This window comes from Oncorhynchus keta, chromosome 22, assembly GCF_023373465.1.
Source record: "Oncorhynchus keta strain PuntledgeMale-10-30-2019 chromosome 22, Oket_V2, whole genome shotgun sequence".
NCBI lineage: Eukaryota > Metazoa > Chordata > Actinopteri > Salmoniformes > Salmonidae > Oncorhynchus > Oncorhynchus keta.
The window spans coordinates 1,714,292-1,741,208 of record NC_068442.1 but is presented as its reverse complement, the minus strand read 5'-3'; the positions used below and the strand labels follow the sequence as shown (position 1 = coordinate 1,741,208).

The window sequence follows — 26,917 nt, the reverse complement described above, 5'->3', positions numbered from 1 at the left end:
TGGCCTTCTAGGCACAGTTGCAATGAAAAAGCCGTATCTTAGACTGGCCAATAAAAATAAAAGCTTAAGATGGGCAAAAGAACACAGACACTGGACAGAGGAACTCTGCCTAGAATGCCAGCATCCCAGAGTCTCCTCTTCACTGTTGATGTTGAGATTGGTGTCTTGTGGGTACTATTTAATGAATGTGCCAGTTGAGGACTTGTGAGGCGTCTTTCTCAAACTAGACACTAATTCACTTGTCCTCTTGCTCAGTTGTGCACCGGGGCCTCCCACTCTTCTTTCTATTCTGTTTTGGGCCAGTTTGCGCTATTCTGTGAAGGGAGTAGTACACTGTGTTGTATCTTCAGTTTCTTGGCAATTTCTCGCATGAAATAGCCTTAATTTCCCAGAACAAGAATGGATTGACGAGTTTCAGAACAAAGTTATTTGTTTCTGGACATTTTGAGCCTGTAATCGTACCCACAAATGCTGATGCTCCAGATACTCACCTAGTCTAAAGAAGGCCAGTTTTATTTCTTCTTTAATCAGGACAACAGTTTTCAGCTGTGCTAACATAATTGCAAAAGGGTTTACTAATGATCAATTAGCCTTTTAAAATTATAAACTTGGATTAGCTAACACTACGTGCCATTAGAACACAGGAGTGATGGTTGCGGATAATGGGCCTATGTAGATATTCCATAAAAATCTGCTGTTTCCAGCTACAATAGTAATTTACAACGTTAACAATGTTTACACTGTATTTCTGATCAATTTGATGTCATTTTTATCTGCAAAAAAATCTGCTTTTCTTTCAAAAACAAGGACATTTCTAAGTGACCCCAAACTTTTGAACGGTAGTGTAGGTTCAGATGGCATTGGGCAGTGTGCAGCGCAATGGCGAATTGCGTCATCTGTGGATCTATTTGGGCGGTATGTAAATTGCAGTGGGTTTAGGATGTTGGGTAAGGTGGAGTTGACATGATCCTTGACTAGTCTCTCAAAGCACTTCATGATGACAGAAGTGAGTCCTACGGGTGATAGTCAATTAGTTACCTCTCGCTTTCTTGGTTACAGGAACAATGGTGGACATCTTGAAGCAAGTGGGGACAACAGACTGGGATAGGGAGAGATTGAATATGTCCGTAAACACTCCAGCCAGCTGGTCTACGAATGCTCTTAGGACGCGGCTAGGGATGCCATCAGGGTCGGCAGCCCTGCAAGGATTAACGCTCTTAAATGTTTTACGTCGGCGGTGGTGGCACTATGTTTCCCTTGAAGCAGGTGAAGAAGGTGTTTAGCTTGCCCGGGAACAAGATGTCAGTGTCCACGGCGTGGCTTGTTTTTGCTTTATAATCCATGATTGTCTGGAATCCCTGCTACATACATCTCGTGTCTGAGCCATTGAATTGCGACTCCACTTTGTCTCCATACTGAATAATAAAGCATTGCATGCATTTTCATCACTTTTGCGTAGTGGCACAGAGCAGTAGAGCATAAGCGCTTGCAGAAGTTGCACACTCATCACAGGAGGCCGGTGGCACCTTAATTGGGGAGAACGGGCTCATAGTAATGTCTGGAACCGAATCAATGGAATGGTATCATACTCAAACACGTGGTTTCCATTCCATTTTAGCCATTTATTATGAGCCATCCTACCCTCAGCAGCATCCTATGACAGACATACAGTGGGGCAAAAAAGTATTTAGTCAGCCACCAATTGTGCATGTTCTCCCACTTAAAAAGATGAGAGGCCTGTAATTTTCATCATAGGTACACTTCAACTATGAGAAGAAAAAAAATCCAGAAAATCACATTGTAGGATTTTTAATTAATTTATTTGCAAATTATGGGGGAAAATAAGTATTTGGTCAATAACAACATTTTATCTCAATACTTTGTTATATACCTTTTGTTGGCAATGACAGAGGTCAAACGTTTTCTGTAAGTCTTAACAAGGTTTTCACACACTGTTGCTGGTATTTTGGCCCATTGCTCTATGCAGATCTCCCCTAGAGCAGTGATGTTTTGGGGCTGTTGCTGAGCAACACAGACTTTCATTTCCCTCCACAGATTTTCTATGGGGTTGAGATCTGGAGACTGGCTAGGCCACTCCAGGACCTTGAAATGTTTCTTACGAAGCCACTCTTTCGTTGCCCGGGCAGTGTGTTTGGGATCATTGTCATGCTGAAAGACCCAGCCACGTTTCATCTTCAATGCCCTTGCTGATGGAGGTTTTCACTCAAAATCTCACGATACATTCATTCTTTCCTTTACACGGATCAGTCGTCCTGGTCCCTTTGCAGAAAAACAGCCCCAAAGCACGATGTGTCCACCCCCATGCTTCACAGTAGGTATGGTGTTCTTTGGATGCAACTCAGCATTCTTTGTCCTCCAAACACGACGAGTTGAGTTTTTACCAAAAAGTTATATTTTGGTTTCATCTGACCATATGACAATATGGGACAGTTGATTTCTTCAGACAGATTTGCAGATTCAGTCTTCCCAGCCTGGTGCAGGTCTACAATTTGGTTTCTGGTGTCCTTTGACAGCTCTTTGGTCTTGGCCATAGTGGAGTTTGGAGTGTGACTGTTTGAGGTTGTGGACATGTCTTTTATACTGATAACAAGTTCAAACAGGTGCCATTAATACAGGTAACGAGTGGAGGACAGAGGAGCCTCTTAAAGAAGAAGTTACAGGTTTGTTAGAGCCAGAAATCTTGCTTGTTTGTAGGTGACCAGATACTTATTTTCCACCATAATTTGCAAATAAATGTATTAAAAATCCTACAATGTGATTTTCTGGATTTTTTTTTCTAATTTTGTCTGTCATAGTTGAAGTGTACCTATGATGAAAATGACAGGCCTCTCTCATCTTTTTAAGTGGGAGAACTTGCACAATTGGTGGCTGACTAAATACTTTTTTGCCCCACTGTAGCTGAGGGAAGTAAGGGTGCAGAGGATGCTGCAGCACCCCTTGAAACCATGTTTGATACCATTTCACTGATTCTGCTCCAGCCATTACCAGGAGCCCATCCTCCCCAATTAAGGTGCCACCAACCTCTTGTGGATCATTCTGATCCAGATGTCACAATATCAACGTCCTACAATCTGGATTTTCAGTGCTTTGAAAAATCACCACCTCATTCTAAATACATATTATCATCTGAAAACGCAATTTGGGCATCTTTCAAGTGTGCTTGGAGTAAGCGAATGCAAAGATTTGTCTCTTTGTTGGAGCATGACAACTTGATCTTCAGCCAACAAGTCTGCTCTTCTGCCCTTCCATAGGCATTATCACTGGTGTCTTTCTCAATGTGCATTTTATCCGAATCACTACCTTAGAGCTTTGAAAAATGTAAAAACAACATTTAATCCTGATTTAAAGGTGAGATTGGATGACCCAATCCTTATCCCTATCCAGATGATCAGAATCACATTTTTCAGTTTTGAAAACCCAATTCTAACATTTGGGGAAATCCTAGCAGATCATTTTTGAAAAACTGGCCCCTGGTCTGTACAGGCTAATTTAAATGAATGAATTGCAGTAATTCCAGGTCAATTCAATGTAAATCCGTAGAAAATGAGGCAGAGGAATGGGGAGATTCCAGAGTTAAATTGCTTTACATATGGAGCTGGTTTCCCAAACACAGATTAAATCTAATCCAGATTAAGCCTGGACTAAAAATCCAGGACTATGCTTAAGTCTGTGTTGAGAGAACCTGCATGTAGAAGTAATTGATGGTGACCCCAAGCTTTTATTCATATTCAAAAAGGTATAGTATGTAATGTCTTAATGGACTCCCTGGAGTCAAGTGTATTTTCATTGTTGCTGATATTGATCTCTACATGAGGTGAAATGGAGTTAACCACATGCTCTCAGCTAAATGGTAATACCAAGTGTCCCATCAACCCATACACTCACTTGTATTATGAGAGGCTTTAGCTAAGAATGTATATAAGCAGCTATAGGTGTATATAGGCTATAAGAGTATAGCTAAAAAGCTATACGCATGTGATTTGCTGCAGAATTTGAGAGAATTGATAGTGCTGAATGTCACAAAAATAATTTGTCATTCAATAAGGTTTGAGTAGGTGAGACACAGAATGAGAAATTGCCATTTCTATGGATCATGCTGCTGGACTGATGTTGCGTACCCACTGTTTCAATAAATTGAGAAGGTCAACAATCTGCACCATAAAGGTTTCTCTGTGAGTATCAGAAAAGGGGCAATTATCTACCCACAATGCAGTCACCTTCCCAAGGTCCAAGAGGCTATTTCTGACCTGGATTACCATATTCCCCAATAATATTGACTGACTTTTCTGGGGGGTTTTCTGTTCAGATTGCATTGCTTACATTTACATTACATTTAAGTCATTTAGCAGACGCTCTTATCCAGAGCGACTTACAAATTGGTGCATTCACCTTATGACATCAAAACAAGAAGAATATATAGTATAATTGCTTATTATACTGTGTGTAGATAATCTTGACCTTCTTATGACTATGCGGCTTATCCTGTTGTGACGTTGTTCTTGCAGCGGACTATGCCAGAGGTATGAATATCTATTATTGTTTTTGCAAAGAGGTGATAAATGGTGACCAATTCGATACAAATAGGCAAGTCTCCCCAGATCCAGATTACGTTACAGCTCTTGGTCTGTGTTCACACAGGCAGACCGTCATTTTCTTTCACGAATGAAATCTGTTGACCAATCAGATCAGCTCTGAAAAGGATCTGATGTGAAAGATCTATTGTGATTGGACAAAAGACCAATTATTGGAGAGAAAAAAAAAGAGTTGGTCTGCCTGTCTAAACTCAGCATTATTATGTTGGTACCATAATGAACAGCAGTAAATGTTATTCACATAGGCCTAGATGATTTACATGTCTTTACATGCCTAACAGCTTTGTGTTATCCGAGTCAAATGTCTTAAAGTGGAAGTTAGTCCTATTGGTTGATCAATATTTTATCAGGCTGATGCAAATGGGGTAGTAGTGATACAAGCACAGACATATGTCAGCCCTGTTTTGCTGTTGTCACCTGGTGAATGTCTCCTAAAAATAGAACTCTCATTAAAACTTGATGACCTAGTGAATACATTGCTGGCTTCTGTTTTTAGATTCCATTGTCACGTAACCAGGGATCTAATATCCTCATATCTGATTCTACCGCTTCTGCACGGCGCCGATCATATTATACTTTAATTTTATTTTTTTTATTTTAAAAATAAATACATTTTACCGCCTTTTTCTCCCCAATTTCGTGGTATCCAATTGTTAGTAGCTACTATCTTGTCTCTTCGCTACACAGGCTCGGGAGAGACGAAGGTTGAAAGTCATGCGTCCTCCGATACACAACCTAACCAAGCCGCACTGCTTCTTAACACAGCGCGCATCCAACCCGGAAGCCAGCCACACTAATGTGCCGGTGGATACACCGTGCACCTGGCAACCTTGGTTAGCGTGCACCGCGCCCGGCCCGCCACAGGAGTCGCTGGTGCGCGATGAGACAAGGATATCCCTACCGGCACATTGGTGTGACAAGGACATCCCTACCGGCACATTGGTGTGACAAGGATATCCCTACCGGCACATTGGTGTGACAAGGATATCCCTACCGGCACATTGGTGTGACAAGGACATCCCTACCGGCACATTGGTGTGACAAGGATATCCCTACCGGCACATTGGTGTGACAAGGATATCCCTACCGGCACATTGGTGTGACAAGGATATCCCTATTATCAATCAACTTCCCTTTTGCCCCTTTTGGCATTGGAACTATTATTTTACTGCACTGGGCACGAAGCATCTCTGAGTAAGATCACGTCCTCTCTGTCCATATAATCAATCATATTCATTATGATTGTAGTGTAATTTTAATGTGTCTCTTTCTGCTTACTGTGTCTCACAATTGTCATACATGTTTGACCTGTTGCATACTTAACTGATCCTATATCAGCACCTCGACTCTTTGTGAGTATGGGCCCTGTTCTCTGTCTGTGTCCATACTGGTGACCACTCACTCATAAGAAGTTTTGCATTTCAGACACAACCCAAGCCTCGCCAACAGAACAGGAGACGTCGTAACAACAGCATGTCTGTTTGAACTCCAGATAAGGTATCCTATTCAGGTAGTAAGCCTTCAAACACCTTCAAATCTAAGAACAGTAACAATTGTTTGTAAAGAAAGTTAAGCAATTTATGATGCAAGATAAACTAGTCTGGAATGGCTGGCCTTTTCCCAATCCCATGGACTCTGGTCCTGGTAGGGTGGGTCTCTGAGCAAAGAGTTAACACTCAAGCCAATGTCCTGATAAATCCTTAATCCTTAATTGCTTTGAGGGCTCTGTTTGGTGTTTGGTTGATACTGGCTTCGGGGGGAATAGGCTATGGGTGTGGAGGTTTAGATAATGAGTGGATAAGTGAGTGTGAAATGTGTACGTGTGTGTGTATGTATGTGTTTTTGTGTATGCGAGCGAGAGATAGAGATTAAGTGTCAGTCTGCTTTTGTCCTTTCAGATTTTCAGAATTTTACCATGGTGTCATCCGTTTCAGTTGTTGCACATTTGTTACGGTTGGAGTAGTGATAGGATAGGCTGAGCCATTTGTCAGACACTTGTTAATGTCTGTAAACTGCTCAAGAGTCTCACAGATGCAGTCTGACAATATTCAGAACTGTTCTTGTGCTCTCGCTTTTTCTCTCTAGGCTTCACAACAATGCTGCTCAAAATCAAATCAAATCCAATTTTATTTGTCACATACACATGGTTAGCAGATGTTAATGCGAGTGTAGCGAAATGCTTGTGCTTCTAGTTCCGGCAATGCAGTGATAACCAACAAGTAATCTAACTAACAATTCCAAAACTACTGTCTTATACACAGTGTAAGGGGATAAAGAATATGTAGATAACGATATGTGAATGAGTGATGGTACAGGGCAGCATACAGTAGATGGTATCGAGTACAGTATATACATATGAGATGAGTATGTAAACAAAGTGGCATAGTTAAAGTGGCTAGTGATACATGTATTACATAAGGATGCAGTCGATGATATAGAGTACAGTATATACGTATGCATATGAGATGAATAATGTAGGGTAAGTAACATTATATAAGGTAGCATTGTTTAAAGTGGCTAGTGATATATTTACATCATTTCCCATCAATTCCCATTATTAAAGTGGCTGGAGTTGGGTCAGTGTCAATGTCAGTGTGTTGGCAGCAGCCACTCAATGTTAGTGGTGGCTGTTTAACAGTCTGATGGCCTTGAGATAGAAGCTGTTTTTCAGTCTCTCGGTCCCAGCTTTGATGCACCTGTACTGACCTCGCCTTCTGGATGATAGCGGGGTGAACAGGCAGTGGCTCGGGTGGTTGATGTCCTTGATGATCTTTATGCCCTTCCTGTAACATCGGGTGGTGTAGGTGTCCTGGAGGGCAGGTAGTTTGCCCCCGGTGATGCGTTGTGCAGACCTCACTACCCTCTGGAGAGCCTTACGGTTGAGGGCGGAGCAGTTGCCGTACCAGGCGGTGATACAGCCCGCCAGGATGCTCTCGATTGTGCATCTGTAGAAGTTTGTGAGTGCTTTTGGTGACAAGCTGAATTTCTTCAGCCTCCTGAGGTTGAAGAGGCGCTGCTGCGCCTTCTTCACGACGCTGTCAGTGTGAGTGGACCAATTCAGTTTGTCTGTGATGTGTATGCCGAGGAACTTAAAACTTGCTACCCTCTCCACTACTGTTCCATCGATGTGGATAGGGGGGTGTTCCCTCTGCTGTTTCCTGAAGTCCGCAATCATCTCCTTAGTTTTGTTGATGTTGAGTGTGAGGTTATTTTCCTGACACCACACTCCGAGGGCCCTCACCTCCTCCCTGTAGGCCGTCTCGTTGTTGTTGGTAATCAAGCCTACCACTGTTGTGTCGTCCGCAAACTTGATGATTGAGTTGGAGGCGTGCGTGGCCACGCAGTCGTGGGTGAACAGGGAGTACAGGAGAGGGCTCAGAACGCACCCTTGTGGGGCCCCCGTGTTGAGGATCAGCGGGGAGGAGATGTTGTTGCCTACCCTCACCACCTGGGGGCGGCCCGTCAGGAAGTCCAGTACCCAGTTGCACAGGGCGGGGTCGAGACCCAGGGTCTCGAGCTTGATGACGAGCTTGGAGGGTACTATGGTGTTGAATGCCGAGCTGTAGTCGATGAACAGCATTCTCACATGAGTAATCCATTAGATGAAATGACTGAACGACCGCAACAGGTTCCAAACACGTCGAGAGTAGAGCGATAACACAGGCGAACTACCTTTTATAATCTAAATACGCCAATACTGAGTTGCATAGACACTGTCAGCGCAGCAGTTTTCAGAGAGCTCACACACACAGGTAGGATAACTGTATTACTTCCTCCTTCCTGACAGCGGGTGCACTCTTAAAGTGGCAACGCACGGTAAAGGCTCTGTGCAGGATTTCGCCACACTCCTCCCCCACATTAAAAAACCATGCCTGTAGAAACCGAGACAATGCAGGCTTTGGCAGGCGAGGTTCATACTACTCAAAACCAGGGAAGTCCTCATCATCAGAGTCCTCCAAAAGAGTTCCTGCAGGCGATATCTGGGCATCAGTCCAAATTGTGTTATTACGCAGTTAGTAAAAGCCACTGTCAGCAACATTAGCATAGCAAGGAATGATTGGACTGGTGTGTAGATATCTCTGATGCTACATGAGTCACCGAGGGCAGTACAGACTTACTTTTGTAAGTATTAATTGAGGACCAGGTGAGGAGGGACACGATCGTGTCGGCTGCCAGGTCCTCTGCTGCCAGGTCCTCTGCAGCCAGTTCCTGCACCCTGATGGACACAGTGTTGTGGTAGAGCTTGAAGAACCTGTCAAGAACCTGTTGGGAAGCACTGCACCAACTTCCCTGCTCACTGTGGCCTCCAGCCTTGCTCATGGTGCACTGCAGCACTATACACAATTGCTTGACCAGGTCGTCCCGAGAGGCCCTGCACTTTTGCTAAAGTAGTTTTGAATGAGGTTCATGTTGTGCGTGTTCTTGATGCCCATGCAGTGCTGATCGTACATGAGGTCATTCCATGAGCCCTCCGGGTTCATGAGCTTGCGGTGGCCCTACATTAGCTCTGCCGCTAACTCAGGCACTGCACAGGAAGGGATGAGAAGTATTAATACACAAATACATTGTAGCTGTACAGTATCACATCAAATGCAATGCAAGACAACCATAATAGTTCCCAATCAAATGGCATGTAACTGGTGGAGTTAAAACACACCTGAAAATATATTATTCAGGTTCCCCACGGCTGAGGCAAGCTGACTGTGTTGCAGGATCCGTCCCAGCATATTCTATGTCCTTCGCGTTTGATTTGATTTAGTAATATCCTCATTAGCCGACACCAATGGCCATAACTATTCTTACAGACAAAAAAGACTTTACAATTGACATACATTGAAAAACATGAACGTGTAGTGTGTGTGCATCTATCAGTTACACATACATCTCAGTACATACACACAAGTAGATCACATGGGGGAGAGGTGGTGCTTTAAAAAAATAAAAAAATTCAACCAGCTTTGCTGATCACTTGCACTTTATGAGATGGAATGGAGTTCCATGCACTCATGGTTTTGTATAATACTGTACGTTTCCTTGAATTTGTTCCGGACCTGGGGACTGTGAAAACACCCCTGGTGGCATGTCTGATTGGGTAAGTGTGTTGTGTCTGTGCCGAGTGTAAATGGACTTTTCAAACAACATGTTTTTTTTTACAAAAACGAGAAGTGACGCAGTCAGTCTCTCCTCAACTCTTAGCCAAGAGAGACTGGGATGCATAGCATTAGTATTAGCCCTCTGATTACAATGAAGAGCAAGATGTGCCGCTCAGTTCCAGGCCAACTGCAGCTAATCCAGGTCTTTGCAACGCTTGACCATATGACAATGATCAAGATAAGATCAAACTAGAGCCTGCAGGACTTGCTTCGTGGAGTGTGGGGTCAAAAAAACTAAGCATATCTTTATTACAAACAGACTTCTCCCCATCTTTACAACCATTGAATCTACTAAATAATATGACATCCTACGGGATTGGTGTCCCTAAACCAGGACGGTTGTTGCTAATGTGCGCTAATGTAACTAGAATGTCGTAAGTAAACAGCCAACTTTCCAGGGCATAGACATGAGCAGAAAGCTTCAATTATTGTCAATCTAACTGCACTATCCAATTTACAGTAGTCACTACTGTGAAAAAAATAACATGCTATTGTTTGAGGAGAGTGCACAACAACAAAACACTTATCACTGCAACTGGTTTGCTACATTCACCTCTGAAGGTAAATAATGTACTTGCATTCAGTAATCTTGCTCTGATTTGTGATCCTGAGGTTCCCAGAGATAAAAGGTAGGTAGCATAGTTTTGTTTGATTAAAATCCCCTTTTAGATTCAAATGTAGTAACTGGGTTCTACAGTTTGAACCCCTGCTGTCTCAGGCCCTAAACACCCACCCCTCCCGGCCATCTAGATGTGTAAAGGTTAGTGTATTTTCTGTAGGGATGTTAATTATCCATCATGTATGACATTCCTAGGAGTGTGTGGACTTACATTTTTTATTACTATAGCATTTTCGTATGTTCTATATAGTTATGTAGTTATGCTTCACTGGATCAGTCTGAAACTTTGCACACACACTACGGCCATCGGGTGGCCAACAGCCCAACGACACCTAAAACTATAACTGCATGGCCTTTTCTCTTGCATTTCAAAGATGCTGCATTTTTGAAAACGCATGTTTTTGATCTAATGTGTTATATTCTCCTACATTCATTTCAAGTTTCCACAAACTTCGAAGTGTTTCCTTTCAAATGGTGTCAAGAATATGCATATCCTTGCTTCAGGTACTGAGCTACAGGCAGTTAGATTTGGGTATGTCATTTTAGGCAGAAATTGAAAAGAAAGGGTGGTAACTAGTTGCGACCACTCTGCAGAGGCTAGGACTAGGTGAAGGGTGGAACGATAGTTGAACTCATCACCCTCGCGTTCGGCAGACCTTAAAGTGGGCGGTGTCGGAGTGCACGTTGTTTTCTTGTATTTTAGGTCTTGGAAAGGAGAAACGAGAGTGGTCAGCTCAGTGTGTGAAGGGTTGGTCGACATGGTGGGAGAGTACAGATGATGAAACATTGAGAACGGAACACTAGACCGATCATAGTTCCTAAATCGGACCGCGAGACGAACACGGTGATTATGCCCAGCGCAGCAGTGAGACGTTTATCACAAGTCGAAAAATACCTCAACAGCCGGAACGATATGGTAACTTGACGACTTTTTTGTTTTCCCTTTCTTCTACTCAGCATAGTTTATGGGTTAGGCTGCTCAAACATTGGAGGCATTGTACTGAATCGTCATCATAACGGATCGAATGCCTCCGTATGTGAACATCTGTTGTCCTACTTCTCGCTCATATCTGATCATTCACTGGGTTATGGCCTATGCGACTATTGCCCTGAATAGGGTTTAGTTGCAATTTTAAGTAACGTTACGCGATTGTATGCTACACTGTGTACACTATTGTTTTGTGTTTCATATAAATGTTGAGGGGGGATTGGAGGAGTCTATTCTTTATAACCGTGTTAATATTTTCAACGGATTTTAATAACACAATCATGCCGTTCAGTATTGCCTAATATAAATTTGGATTATTATTTGAGCATTTCAAATAACACAATTGTGTTTAATTGGTCTTTCATAAAAATAAATTGTTACCGTTTTTAAAAGTTGAAAGAACACAATAGAATATAAAGGATTAGCAGCTCACCACGAAAACCGCTCACTTGGTTTTGGTCCAATATGACTTTCTAGTGTCCAAAGCAATGTTCTGTTCTCTATTATCTGTTCTGTTACCTTACTGTTGTTGCTGTTCCGATTGACAGCTGGATAGACCTGTTATCACTCAGATAAAAATGTTAAATATGGCTCACAGTGGGATACAGTTAGCTATTCCATGTTATTACAATGTTGCAGCTGTACAAGCATTATCGAAACCCCAGTGTACTATTGAATAACATGGACGTGTGCACATCATGTAAATGACTGGAGTACTTGATCATTTATTGATAGTTTACCCCTTTAGAGTATAGAGTATAAAACATTAGAGTATAAAACAACCATATGTTTTGGCTTATGATGGGGTTAGACAGTTTACAAGGATGGAAATATCACAGAGTGGCCCTTTAAGGAAATAGTTGTGTCACTGTTGAAAATTGTCCCTAATACTAGTCCACTGTACAAATTTAAAAACAGATTGGTATTCTCGTAGGCCTAATGAGACACACACACACACACACCGAGTGTACTAGTACAGTGACACACACACATTGGAATGCCCGTTCCCTCGAGCCTGGAGCACGGTGTGTCCCATGGTTATGTGTGAACACTCAGTGAAAACCAAAAAAAAATCACTCAACTGTCAAAGAGAGAGCATGTTGTTTCTATTTATCCTGGAGGATATCATGCCTGCTGGCCAAATAACCACACACCTTTGAGGATTAGCCAGTTCGTCTGTTGACTGTTTGGCTGACTGGTTATTTCCAAGCTGTTTATCATGTTTGAACATGAGGTGGATGTCATCTTGAGCCGGTTGTTAAAGTGTCAAGTACACGTTCCTTGATTGCTGCACTCAATGCCTCACCTCTCCTTCGCAATATACACTACCGGTCAAAAGTTTTAGAACACCTACTCATTCAAGGGTTTTTCTTTATTTTTCATTATTTTCTACATTGTAGAATAATAATGAAGACATCAAAACTATGAAAAAACACATATTGAATCATGTAGTAACCAAACAAGTGTTAAAAAAATTCAAATATATTTTATATTTGAGATTCTTCAAATAGCCACCCTTTGCCTTGATGATCAATGGAAACAGCATGCACCTGAGCTCAATTTCCAGTATCATAGCAAAAGGGTCTGAATACTTATGTAAATAAGGTATTTCTGCTTTTCACTTTGTCATTATGGTATTGTGTGAAGATGGGTAATAAAAAATGTTTTTTAATCCATTTTTAATTCAGGCTGTAACACAGCAAAATGTGGAATCAGTCAAGGATTATGAATACATTGTAACACCAATGCACTTAATGCATTGCACTGGGATGCAATCAGATATGTAGACATTTTAATATGTAGTTATGTTCTTGCCAATCTGACAACTTTTAATCAGGGTGCAATATGACTGAACATTGTGAAAGGTTATGGCTGTAACTCACACTGCGGTTATGCCACTTGATAATCCCCCACTGATTAAAAGTTTCACATTCACAAGCCGTCAAACCTTTTCATACTTCTTCCTTACAGGGCATTGTGCCATACAGCTCAACATTTTAAAAAGTTAAAGCTCTACCAGCAGTTATACCACTTGATAATGCCACTAATTTAAGAGCTTCACATAAGTAAACTGTCTTGACTGGGTCATACTTCTTCATCTTACGTTCTTAGTTGCTTCTTTACCCGCCATTCATGCTTTCCTTTACTTCTTTCTGCAGCTAATGAATGGACTGCACTTAATCTCCAATAGTCAGGGTTACGGCAACACTTTAAAATGCACTGGGCCTAGGCTATACCTGCCTAGTCAAGGTTTTGTCTGTCTGATTGGTTCTCAGACAGGTGCTGCTTCTTCCTTACCTTGCATTCATGCGTTCCTTCTTTCCATTTTTCCCTTCTTTCTGCAGATAATGACTGTGCACTTTTTCCTGAAACAAACTAGATGCATAAGGGGATCAGGGGCCCTCTGTTATGCAACACTGCTCAAGCTGTAGGCTAACTGCAGTGCTGCTTAATTTACTTGCCAGCAGCATATCACTACTTTCAGTCTCTTTACAGATTTTTACAGCTTTTTAAATTTTTTACTAACGACATGCCACTAACTTTGAGTAAAGCCAGAGTGTCCATGTATGCGGATGACTCAACACTATACACGTCAGCTACTACAGCGACTGAATTGACGGCAACACTCAACAAAGAGCTGCAGTTAGTTTCAGAGTGGGTGGCAAGGAATATGTTAGCCCTAATTATTTCTAAAAGTATTGTATTTGGAACAAAACGCTCACTAAACCCTAAACCTCAACTAAATCTTTAAATAAATAATGTGGAAATTGAGCAACTTGAGATGACTAAACTGCTTTGAGTAACCCTAGATTGTAAACTGTCATGGTCAAAACATATTGATACAGTAGTAGCTAAGATGGGGAGAAGTCTGTCTATAATAAAGCGATGCGCTGCCTTCTTAACAACACCATCAACAAGGCAGGTCCTTCAGGGCCTAGTTTTGTCTCACCTTGACTACAGTTCAGTCGTGTGGTCAGGTGCCACGAAGAAGGACTTAGGAAAATTGTAATTGACTCAGAACAGGGCAGCACGGCTGGCCTTTGGATGTACACAAAGAGCGAATATTAATAATATGCATGTCAAACTCTTCTGGCTGAAAGTGGAGGAGAGATCTTCATTTAGTTCCCCAGAACAGTGTAGCCAGTAACGTGTTTGTTTGTAAATAGCACAACGGGAGAAAGTGGGAGCAGGTGAGTCCAGCAGTGTCCAGCCAGGGGTTGCATTTTATATTGAAAGTGTTGTTGTTTTTTTGCTTCAATAGAGTAATGAGGGACATGCAACTATAGTTTCCCTTCACAGAAAATACATTAGTGAAACATTCCGTTTTTTTTTCAAAAACGATGCATCGCCATCATATTTCTAATGTTTATCATAGAGAGAATGTAACCAGCTACATTTCCTAATGTTTTGCTGAAAGTTAATCTTGCATTTTTCTGGAGAAGTGAGCCTGAAGCACAACATTTGTTTGATGCTGCGCAAAAATTACAGTAAGAAGCATGCTAGGTCTGTGTTTTGTACTTTTCTCGGTATAGCCAGCCTACTTTTCTCAGATAAAATGTGAGGTTAGCTTCTTCACACATGAGTTCCAAAAATATCTAACGGCGTGAGTTGCTTTCTGCACGTGATGTCAGAATGCATGCATGTTAACACTGCCTGCTAATCAAATCTAGTTTTATTTGTTTAGCAGATGTTATTGCGGGTGTAGTGAAATGCTTGTGCTTCTAGTTCCGACAATGCATCAATATCTAACAAGTAATATCTAACAATTTCACAGTAAATACCTAATATACACAAATAAGTAAAGTAAAGGAATGGAATTAAGAAAATATAAATATATGGACGAGCAAAGTCAGAACGGCATAGACTGTGAGACAGTAGATAGTATAGTTTCAGTATATACATATGAGATGAGTAATGCAAGTTATGTAAACATTATTAAAGTGACATTTTTAAAGTGTCTAGTGTTCCATTTATTAAAGTGGCCAATGATTTCAAGTCTGTATGTAGGCTGCAGCCTCTGTACTAGTAATGGCTATTTAACAGTCTCATGGCCTTGAGATAGAAGCTGTTTTTCAGTCTCTCGGTCCCTGCTTTGATGCACCTGTACTGACTCGCCTTCTGGATGATAGCGGGGTGAACAGGCAGTGGCTCGGGGTTGTTGTCCTTGATGATCTTTATGGCCTCCCTGTAACATCGGGTGGTGTAGGTGTCCTGGAGGACAGGTCGTTTGCCCCCGGTGATGCATTGTGCAGACCTCACTATCCTCTGGAGAGCCTTACGGTTGTGGGCGGAGCAGTTGCCGTACCAGGCGGTGATACAGCCCGCCAGGATGTTCTCGATTGTGCATCTGTAGAAGTTTGTGAGTGCTTTTGGTGACAAGCCAAATTTCTTCAGCCTCCTGAGGTTGAAGAGGAGCTGCTGCGCTTTCTTCACGATGCTGTTTGTGTGGGTGGACCAATTCAGTTTGTCTGTGATGTGTATGCCGAGGAACTTAAAACTTGCTACCCTCTCCACTACTGTTCCATCGATGTGGATAGGGGGGTGTTCCCTCTGCTGATTGCATCGTCTGTGGACCTATTTGGGTGGTAAGAAAATTGGAGTGGGTCTAGGGTGTCAGGTAGGGTTGAGGTGATATGGTCCTTGACTAGTCTCAAAGCATTTCATGATGACGGAAGTGGCGGTAGCGGTAGTCGTTTAGCTCAGTTACCTTAGCTTTCTTGGGAACAGGAACAATGGTGGCCCTCTTTTAAGTACTTTCAAGTACTGATGCCCTTCATGTAAATAACTTAAATGCAATATGTAGTTAATTAATTTGTATGGAGATTCATTTAAAGGTGGTCTATCAACTTTAGCACTGATGACTTTTCTGAAAAGTTGAGTATTGAAATCTTAGTCTCATTTTAAAATGAAGCCCTCAATGTGAACATACCACAGAATAACTACAAAAATAGAATACAATTAAATTAATTAAATCAAAACAAGCACAACTTGTACATATCAAATATGGATCAATGTGATGTGCCAATATGCACGTCCATTATGCAGGTCCCTAAGGTCAATATTACAAAACGTTCAGAAAACCATTCTCTTTGCGTTTAACACTATGATCAGCAATTCAGTTTTGAATTGCGTTAAACCCATGCTAAAGGCAAGAAATGCCCTTCTGTACTGAGGTGGCAGCAGTAAATAAGTAACTTGTGACCTTGTTCCACATTCAATCTCTGGCCTGCTTGCTGTACATGGTATTTGAATGTTTGTTTCCGTCGTTTGTTCTCCTTTGTAATCCTCAGGTTTTACGTCTCAGTTTCACCTCATGCTGCAATAAAAATTGACAATGATAAATTCAGAATTGAATATACTGTAGCGCATTCAGGGTATTGCTCGATCAGGACCTCCATCTTTCACACACTCCCAACCTATACACAGAATGAGTTTGTATTGCACCATTGTGTAACACTGCACTTTTAGAGTTAACATTAATGTACGTATCATTACTGTCAAAGTTAAACTATGCAAGTGTTCAATATAGCTATTATAATAATAGGCGTTTTGTCTTATTTCTAACCTGTTCTAAGCCGGAGAGAATCAACGCTGGTTGTTTCTCGTATGGGACAGTGTAGAAACTGTTGAACAGATTCAGCTTGCGCTCATCAGTCAACTTTCCACAATCCTTTCTGCACGTCGTGGAACACGCTCTTCCCTGCAGGACACAGTGTAACGTTACATATAACTAGCTAGCTACTGTAGCCATGTCGAATCATCCGGTGGATGGAGAAAAAGTAGCTAGCTATGTTTTCTTCTATAATCTAGCAATAACATTTGTAACGATAAAGTATAAGTTAGTAGCCAACGAACTTTAGCTAATATGTTTTCTCTATAGTTACAAATGAGACAACCCAGAACATACATGTCAGTTACTGTACTCTATAGCTAGCTAGCTTGATTGTTTGATATACGGTTCTTCCACATACCTCTTGTTTTTTTCTTGACCCTTACGATTTGTAATAGGGTTTTCCCGCATCCCGTAAGATCTTCCTTTGCCTGTCTTTCCATTCTTTTAGTTTTGTTTTCCCACATTTCGGCGATTTTCATCAGCAACCGAAAAGTTGTGCGCTTGTCCGTCCATTCTGAGTGGTGCACATAAACGGTTATTCTATCTTTAAATTTAAAATGGTTGTTAATTAGCGTGTGGAAAGCTTGTGAAACCGGTTCACTATAGAAAAAGGGTGTCCAATAATGATTTTCCATGTATATCTCTCTTTAAAAATATATATATTTTTTAAATGTCACATATATGGTTCTTCGTCTGTAGGATTCAATTAGTCTTCTGCTCAGAAGCTGTACTTTCTGTGAACAAGCCGACAACGAACATCTTTGTGTCATGACTGTATTCATCTGAGTGTTATTCTGATGAAGGCCACTGTAGGCCAAAACATTGATCTTTTAACCTTGCTTGAATAAAACAAAGATTTTTCAATGGTGAGCGAACGTTGCGCCTTTTTCTTTGCAATGATGAAATGTACATACATGTAAGCCTACATGTATGTACATTTTTGTGGAAGCTCTTCGTCCCATGACAGGCCCTGTTGCCACATTTCTTGGAATAGACACTTGATCCCAATGCAAATCTGATAGGATCAAATATTCGTTCAGCAGAAGTACTCCTCATTTTGCTTTTTTCTTGTCTTTCAGGAATTCAATCAAATCTTTCATTTCAAACACTAATTTGTCAGTGCCTGTTCTCCATGTTAATCCTAGTACTTTCGAAGGAGTTTGAATTTTCGCTTACATTTTTTCCCCATTACTTTCTCCTTTTGTCCGTTCAGTTTGCATCTAGTGTGAATTTGTTTTGCATTTGCATAGTTTCAAGCTTGTGCTGTCCATGCTCTCTTTAGCCTTCATGGTTATATCAGAGGCTGTTTCTTTGTCCTCTGTTCTGCAGATGAGGTCGTCAACATGCACGCATTCCATCAGTAAAGTTACCATGTCTGTATAGACCCCCTCATACTTGTTCAGATTGTGGCTGCTAAAAGCAATGGGCTTGCAGGTGCTCTGAATGGAACTCTCGTCAAGAGTGTACATCTTGATTTCTTCATTTAACATGGGGATTTCACTTGTCCATAAGAATCTCAATACGTATCTGTACATTTCGTTTTGTGAGATTTGCAGAAATGCTTTCGTGGTGTCTGTCATTAGCACTACTCTGTGCTGCCTGAAGTTAATTAGGATACTCAACAGGTCAGGGTTTAGATTTGAACCTGTTAGTAAGCAGTCATTTAACGAACGATGCTCATTAACGAGGTCGGGCACAGATTTTGGGCGATGAGGGCTGGCTCGCAGTCTGCATTCCAAATCATCCCAAAGGTGTTTGATGGGGTTGAGGTCAGGGCTTTGTGCTAACAGGTAGCATTCTCCTGGCATCCGCCAAACCTAGATTAGTTCGTCGGACTGGCAGATGGTGAAGTCTGATTCATCACTCAAGGCAATGCGTTTCCACTGCTCCTGAGTCCAATGGCGGCGAGCTTTACACCACTCCAGCAGATGCTTGGTATTGCGCATGGTGATCTTAGGCTTCTGTGCGGCTGCTCGGACATGGAAACCCATTTCATGAAGCTCCCGACAAACAGTTCTTATGCTGACGTTGCTTCCAGAAGCAGTTTAGAACTCGATAGTTAATGTTGCAACTGAGGTCAGACTATTTTTATGCGCTACGCGCTTCAGCACTCGGTTGTCCCGATCTGTGAGCTTGTGTGGCCTACTACTTCGCGGAGTTGTTGTTTCTCCTAGACATTTCCACTTCACAATAACAGCACTTACAGTTGACCAGGGCAGGTCTAGCAGGGCAGAAATTTGACAAACTGACTTGTTGGACAGGTGGAATCCTATGACGGCGCCACGTTGAAAGTCACTGTGCTCAGTAAGGCCATTCTACTGCCAATGTTTGTCTATGGGGATTGCATGGCTGTGTGCTCGATTTTTACACACCTGTCAGCAACGGTTGTGGCTGAAATAGGCGAATCCACAAATTTGAAGGAGTGTCCACATACACTTTGTATACAAAAGTATCTCTCTCATGCGAGGATGCATCAAACACTACTCTGAGGGATATCTGAATGATCACTAAGCACCTGCTCTACAATATCTTGGCTTATATAGTCTTGAATCACATCTGTAATGCAGAGAAACATCTTTCTCATCAGCTGGTGTAATCTGTTTTCTGCAGTTACATAATTGGATTGAAGCCTCATTTGATATCTCCTGTGGATGTGCATCACATTCCCTTCAAACTTCTATAGTGTGTCTTGATTCAACTGTGTTGCACTCTGTTCTTTTTCCATGTGAATACCGATAGATTCCGTTTCCCAAAATGTGCGCTATTGCTCAGAAGCGCTTGCTCTTCTCCACCACTCATGTGCATTAGGGAAAGGGGGATCCCTAGTGTTAGTTTAGTTCTGTTTATTAATTAAACCATTTTTAAAAACAAGCACACACAAAACTGGGAAAGGCCAAACATGCACATGAGTAAAATCATAGAGGATAACACACAAAGTCTGGGACTTATTTCCATTGTGGTCCTCTTGAAACAAGATGACTTGGCAAGATCGAACACAGTTAAACACAGTATGGCATTGAGATAATAAAACATAGTTAGTTGTACAACTGAATGCATTCAACTGAAATGTTTCTTCCACATTTAACCTGTTGCGACGAGCAATCCCGTATCCGGGAGCGAAATTATAGCCTCAAGCTCATTACCATAACGCAACGTTAACTATTCATGAAAATCGTAAATGAAATGAAATAAATATATTGGCTCACAAGCTTAGTCTTTTGTTAACAACATTGTCATCTCAGATTTTCAAAAAATGCTTTTCAACCATAGCTACACAAGCTTTTGTGTAAGAGTATTGATAGCTAGCATAGCATTAAGCATAGCATTCAGCAGGCAACATTTTCACAAAAACAAGAAAAGCATTGAAATAAAATAATTTACCTTTGAAGAACTTCGGATGTTTTCAATGAGGAGACTCTCAGTTAGATAGCAAATGTTCAGTTTTTCCAAAAAGATTATTTGTGTAGGAGAAATCGCTCCGTTTTGTTCATCACGTTTGGCTAAGAAAACCCCCCGAAAATTCAGTCATTACAACGCAAACTTTTTTCCAAATTAACTCCACAATATCGACAGAAACATGGCAAACGTTGTTTAGAATCAATCCTCAAGGTGTTTTTCACACATCTATTCGATGATAAATCACTCGTTGCAGTTTGGTTTCTCCTCTGTTCAAAATGGAAAAATGCACGCACCTGGAGATTACGCAATAGTTTCGACGGAGGACATCGAGCGGACACCTGGTAAATGTAGTCTCTTATGGTCAATTTTCCAATGATATGCCTAAATACGTCACAATGCTGAAAGTGTAGGCTCATTCCTTGCGCATTCACAGCCATATAAGGAGACATTGGAACACAGCGCCTCCAAAATCTGTCTCACTTCCTGTATGAAATTTCATCTTGGTTTCGCCTGTAGCATTCGTTCTGTGGCACTCACATACAATATATTTGCAGTTTTGGAAACGTCAGAGTGTTTTCTTTCCAAAGCTGTCAATTATATGCATAGTCGAGCATTTTTTCGTGACAAAATATCTTGTTTAAAACGTGAACGTTTTTCATCCAAAAATGAAATACTGCCCCCAGAGGTTCAAGAGGTTAACTTACTCCAATGTCTTGAGGTTCATATGTGACTGATAACACGGATGTTTCTGTGCCTTGCACTTGCCATCCAATTGTGCTCTCCAGAGCCACTAGTCCTTCGTTCAGTCTCTCAATTCTTCCCGTTGCAATTTTTCAATAACGATCACCTCCTCTTAGAATAGACAACTCTTCTGTGTTCATACCTCTGATTGGGATGTTGGGCCCCATGCAGTCCTCTCTCTTCGAAGATTTCTTCTCATCTTTTCACTTGCCAATTTCATATTTGACTTGCACACTTGGGGTGTCTCCAATAGCTTTATATCTACCCCGCGGCTATTTTTCAGATTTCTCAAACGCACCCTTACTTTCCTGTAGATTATTTTCTTGGGTGTAACTGAGCCGGACATATGCACATTCAAGACTTCCTGTCCTACTACAGGTAATTTAAGTGCTCGTGAAATGTCTTTTAATGCAACTGTGTTGGCCGCCCCCGTCTAGAAAACACCTGGCTACTTGACTCTGTTTAGGCACTTGTATAAACACTGTAGCTGTTTGCAGTAATACTGTGCTACCTTCACTGTTTCCTGGTGAAATAGAAACTACAGCATCTGATGTGTCCATGTGCTCTCCACGGCATGTCTCTGTGCGCAATTGGCCTGTGCATTCTTGGCGAGTCTCTGCGCATTGGGTACTCTGGGCGCTGATTGGCTGATTGAGTGCAGATTGTTCGGTGATGTATGTCTTGTACCTAGACACACAACACTTGCCTTGCCTCCTCAGCTTTTCTCATTTCCACCATTAACTCATTACAGTATTTGGATTTGTGATCCATTCTGTCACAGAATATACATTGTAACTCCTCCTTCGCACTTGTGTGAAAAGTTGCTGTCAACTCTCCCATGTCCTGTCTCCTATTCCTTCTCTCTCTCTCGTGGAACGTTCTCCTGCTTTTGTGTCGGTGTCAGATTAGCCTAGCCGTCCACTCTCGGCTCTCGACCTCATTCATGAGATCTTTAACACTGAGAACTAGAGGTCAACCGATTATGATTTTTCATCTCCGATACCGATTATTGCAAATTGCACTGCTTACCTTGACGATGTGGTGATTCATTCGTCTACTTGGTCTAATCTCGCCACCTTGAAACGTGTGTTTCAGCAGTGAAATGTAACACCCAATCAAAATCTTGCCGCTGGGTGCGAGTGGACAATCCATTTATGTACTACAAAATTCTCCAGACTTCCAAGGGAGGCGTGACCACGACATGATTGTGGACGTATGGCAATGCAAGACTAGTCTAGGCCTAGCCTATATTCTGACTCTTCATTTTCCGCTGTCTCAATGCAGCATTCATCCCCCTTTTTCCAGCTTTTGTTTATTAAAGACGTGGAATCAGTATTTCACTCATATTCACATTTTGACGTAGACAGTGTGGAAACAGAGGATGATAAACATTTAGAGTAGAGCATTTAAACTATGAAGTGGCACTCACCCCTTTTTAAAAAGTGTTTTACTTTAATTGAATCTATTAGAGATAGCAGCGGCGTATTTAACTTGCCTAAATAAAATTCCACTCTGGGAAAAGTGCTTACATTATTCAGAATTAGTCTGTCATTAGGTGTTAGGAAACTTCGACACTTCAACTGATGTCTCCCTTTTTCTCTTGCATCCCTTAGTTAGTCTAAGTCAAATGTGTGTTGCACAATGTTAAATAACTACACAAGTGCAGTTTTGTTATTTTTTTATTTTGTGGTGTTCGTTATTCATGTTTTGTCCTCTACACTATACAAGGTGTTTTATAATGAGTATGACACTGGAAATGACAGCTGCGGGATGCACATGAGGAAGAGTGGGAAAGAGAGGGGACGGGGGATGAAGAGTCACAGATACAGCACAGATGCAGTCTAACTACATTTAGAAATGTTTTTGTGAACGAGTTTTTGAAAATCTTGTTCACATAAAAAAAAACAGTGGGAGATTTTAATTTAATTCTATTACAAAATGTAACATCAGCACTGTTCTTCAAGTATATGTTTTTGTAAACATTTTTGTGGACATTTTTGAAAGTAGTCCTTGTGCATGGAGTTGGTTGTTTTAAGTATGGTTCGTTTAACTTTGCAATCAATGTTTTTTGTTTGTCATATATTTTAAAGTGAAAAAATCTGTCTCGGCATCATTCTGTTGAAACCAGGAAATTGCCCCCCTCTCGTTCCGCTGCTTGCTCGCTGCACCATGTGCTGAGGAGGCTAGCCCATATTTCTGTCTCCTCTCTCTTGTTCTGTCTTTCTCTCGCTCTCGCTAGCGGGATGGCTCGGTCTCTGGTGGGGGAGTGTGTGTGTCTGTTTCTCGCTTCTCTCCTTCTCTTGTCTTCCACTGAGACTAGCAGGATGGCTCTAGCAGCGGGGGGAGTGTGGTGTGTGTCACCATGAGGATCAGCACTGGCCAGCTGCCTGGTAGCAATACCAATAAAGCACCACAGGATCCTTCCTCTCTCTCCCCCGTGTGTGTGTGTGTGTGTGTGTGTGTGTGTGTGTGTGTGTGTGTGTGTGTGTGTGTGTGTGTGTGTGTGTCTCTCTCTGGGAGATGCCAGCTTCGTGTGTGTGTTTTACTGAAACGTCCCCCTGGTGAGGAGCAATGGATTCACTGTGCAGATTCTCACAGTCAGCATCGAACCACACACTACTCAATATTTATCACACAGCTCAATATGTTACCACACCCCTAGTATATGGCTTTTTCACACCATTTTTTTTGCACTACTCAATATTTGTTCCATAACTCTATCTATTACGCCCTCTGCTCAATTGACTGGTATTTTTGCTTCAATTGATAGAATCAAGAATTGTTATGCTGCTCAACTCAATAGCTTAGTCCTTACACACATTTTTTGAAGGTGTAGGGTTGGGAAAGCATATGAATTATCAACTGCAAGTTCTTCTTCAATTCAGACAGATTCTGTGCTCTAATAGCATCAAAACGAAGTAAATAGCCGATTACGACAGCAGTATAACTGGCCCCTCTCAATGCTCCATTGTTGTGTCCACATGAGCGAAATGTTTGTTATTGCATGAAATTGGATTATAACTCAGATCATTGATCCAAGAAGGGATTCATTGTAGCACAGGATATTACAGCAATATCTTCTAGTGCTATACTGCCCCTGACCATATACCCGAACAGGTTGTCTGTCAATGGACTTGAGTTGTTGTTTTCCCCAGACCACAAAAGTGGTCCCTGATGTGTTTTTCTATTTGAGTTAAAATGACACAAAAACACACACAGACACACTCGCTACAATCTTCATTTCAGTGTGTGAGTCAAGACTAGTGCTAGGAAGGTTGTGTAGTGCTGGGTTTGGTCTGATTGACGCAGCCTTGATTACAGTCACCGGATTACAATCATCACTCATGCTCACATTCTCCTGACCTCAGTGCACCCTGTCTGGCCTCAGTGCACCCTGTCTGCACAGGCTTGTCTATCAGGTTTCAGGTAAGACCTGAAACAATGTTTATTATAGCAACAGGGGCAGGCGGACGATAGGTCAAGGCAGGCAGGGGTCGATAATTCAGAGTAGTGGGCAATGGTACAGGACGGCAGGCAGGCACAGGGTCAGGAGCAGGCAGGCTCAGTCAGGACAGACAAGGGTCAAAAACCAGGAGGGCAAGAAACAGAGAGACTGGGGAAAAGCAGGAGCTGAGGCAAAACATTGGTTGACTTGACAAACAAGACGAACTGGCAACAGAGAACACAGGTATAAGTACCCAGGGGATAATGGGGAAGATGGGTGACACCTGGAGGGGGGTGGAGACAAGCACAAGGACAGGTGAAACAGATCAGGATGTGACATCTCTACTACTGACTGACACACTGAACTGAAAATTGTAGCGAGTGTGTATCTGTGTGTGCTTTTGTGTGTGTTTGTGCGTGTGTGTTATGTGTTTTGTTCAGGCAGGTAGATGTAACCATGCCTGAAACTAAGAAACCTCACCTTCGTTGAACTGTGTGTGATTCAATGTGAATCACTATAATTGACTGGTAAACACTGTGTGGAGCAGGGCCTCTTGTGCCAGAGAAGAGACTGCTTGCTAGTGGACAGAAGAGCAGGCAGATACTCCTTTACAGCCGAGGCAGGCTCCCTCCCCTGAAAGTCCTCAATCTTGGTAACGATACCAGTATCACGATACCATGATACTTGCTTTTCCATGGCAAAGAAGAAAACACAAAGCAGACTTACCTCTATGTTCCTTTAAAAACCTGCTGTATGTAAAATATTGTGTGATATAGCTTGGAAAAATACAAATGTGACACGTGACAGAAGGCGGTGTGTTTGCAACATTATAATGTTTTTTCTCAGGTAAATAAGTCTGCTTCATGTTTTGTTTCCTTGCCACAATATATCCATGTATTGCGATACTGCTATTGTGATAACCCTATTGGTTAGAGTAGGGCCATGCATGGCTGGCCCCCCCTGTTTCAGCCATGATGGAAACACATACGTCTGAGTCTTTTTAGACCAAGCACAGGTTTAAATCCCTCCAGTGGAAATGGCCCACAAGACTGGACCCAGTGAGGCCCCAACATCACTCGCCTATCGCTGTCTCCTACATCAGTAGAATCCTCTCCCTTCTCTGTTTCATTTCTATAGGTCCTCACCCAGGGACCTCCACTCGCCTCCCCAACTTCCCTCCTCACCAATAGTATACAGTGCCTTGCGAAAGTATTCGGCCCCCTTGAACTTTGCAACCTTTTGCCACATTTCAGGCTTCAAACATAAAGATATAAAACTGTATTTTTTTGTGAAGAATCAACAACAAGTGGGACACAATCATGAAGTGGAACGACATTTATTGGATATTTCAAACTTGAAAAAAAATCAAAAACTGAAAAATTGGGCGTTCTTCATGATGCTCTCTGCGCTTTTAACGGACCTCTGAGACTATCACAGTGCAGGTGCATTTATACGGAGACTTGATTACACACAGGTGGATTGTATTTATCATCATTAGTCATTTAGGTCAACAATGGATCATTCTGAGATCCTCACTGAACTTCTGGAGAGAGTTTGCTGAATAATTTTGCACGCCCAATTTTTCAGTTTTTGATTTGTTAAAAAAGTTTGAAATATCCAATTAATGTCGTTCCACTTCATGATTGTGTCCCACTTGTGGTTGATTCTTCACAAAAAAATACAGTTTTATATATTTCTGTTTGAAGCCTGAAATGTGGCAAAAGGTCGCAAAGTTCAAGGGGGCCGAATACTTTCGCAAGGCACTGTACCTCTGCGCAGCCTTCGGAAAAAACTGGGTGAAAATGAGAGTAGCTCCAAGGCAGATTGGGAGTACAGTCAGTACACTTTCTTATTCATTTCTAAGAGTCTTTCATCCAAAGAGAAGTACAGATTGAGAAGCAGTTTGAGAGTCAGTTGTGTAGAAACGCGAGACGAACGGCAGTTTAAGTTATAGCGCGACAAGGAGCAGGTGTGCAGTAAAGGTGAATGTAGCCTACTTGTTTTGTTTTTCTGATGAGTACTATTCTTTCCAAGATCACCAACTCATGTCAGGTTTTGCCCCAGCTGCAAGCCAAGAGTCATCAATATAGAAGTAATCCGAGCACCAAACCTCTCCCTTAATTTATTTATATTTCTACGTTCCACATCATGGCACCGTTCAGTACTATAACTGCAATGGCAGCTTCACGCTTCAATCTAAACCAGAAATAGCCTAAACGGGTTGTCCTCAAACTGAAAAGAGCTGTTGCCTCAAACATTTTCCAGTGGTTCCAGAGCCAGACTAACATGCCGTGCATTCTGGGTAACTCTGGGGCAGAAACAGACAGGTCATTGTGTCTGTCTCT

The 26,917-nt window shown here is 41.8% G+C and overlaps 1 protein-coding gene across 1 annotated transcript in view; it reads left to right on the top strand.

Annotated features, from left to right (window-relative positions):
- The first annotated feature begins 11,014 nt into the window (after nucleotides 1-11,014).
- The window catches only part of LOC118400916 (transmembrane and coiled-coil domain protein 3-like), a 34,764-nt gene continuing 18,861 nt past the window's right edge, over nucleotides 11,015-26,917 (top strand). The window contains exon 1 of the mRNA XM_035797923.2: nucleotides 11,015-11,301. Within this exon, the coding sequence (XP_035653816.1) occupies nucleotides 11,236-11,301 (66 nt within the window). The 5' untranslated portion in view covers nucleotides 11,015-11,235. The remainder of the gene's footprint in view (nucleotides 11,302-26,917) is intronic.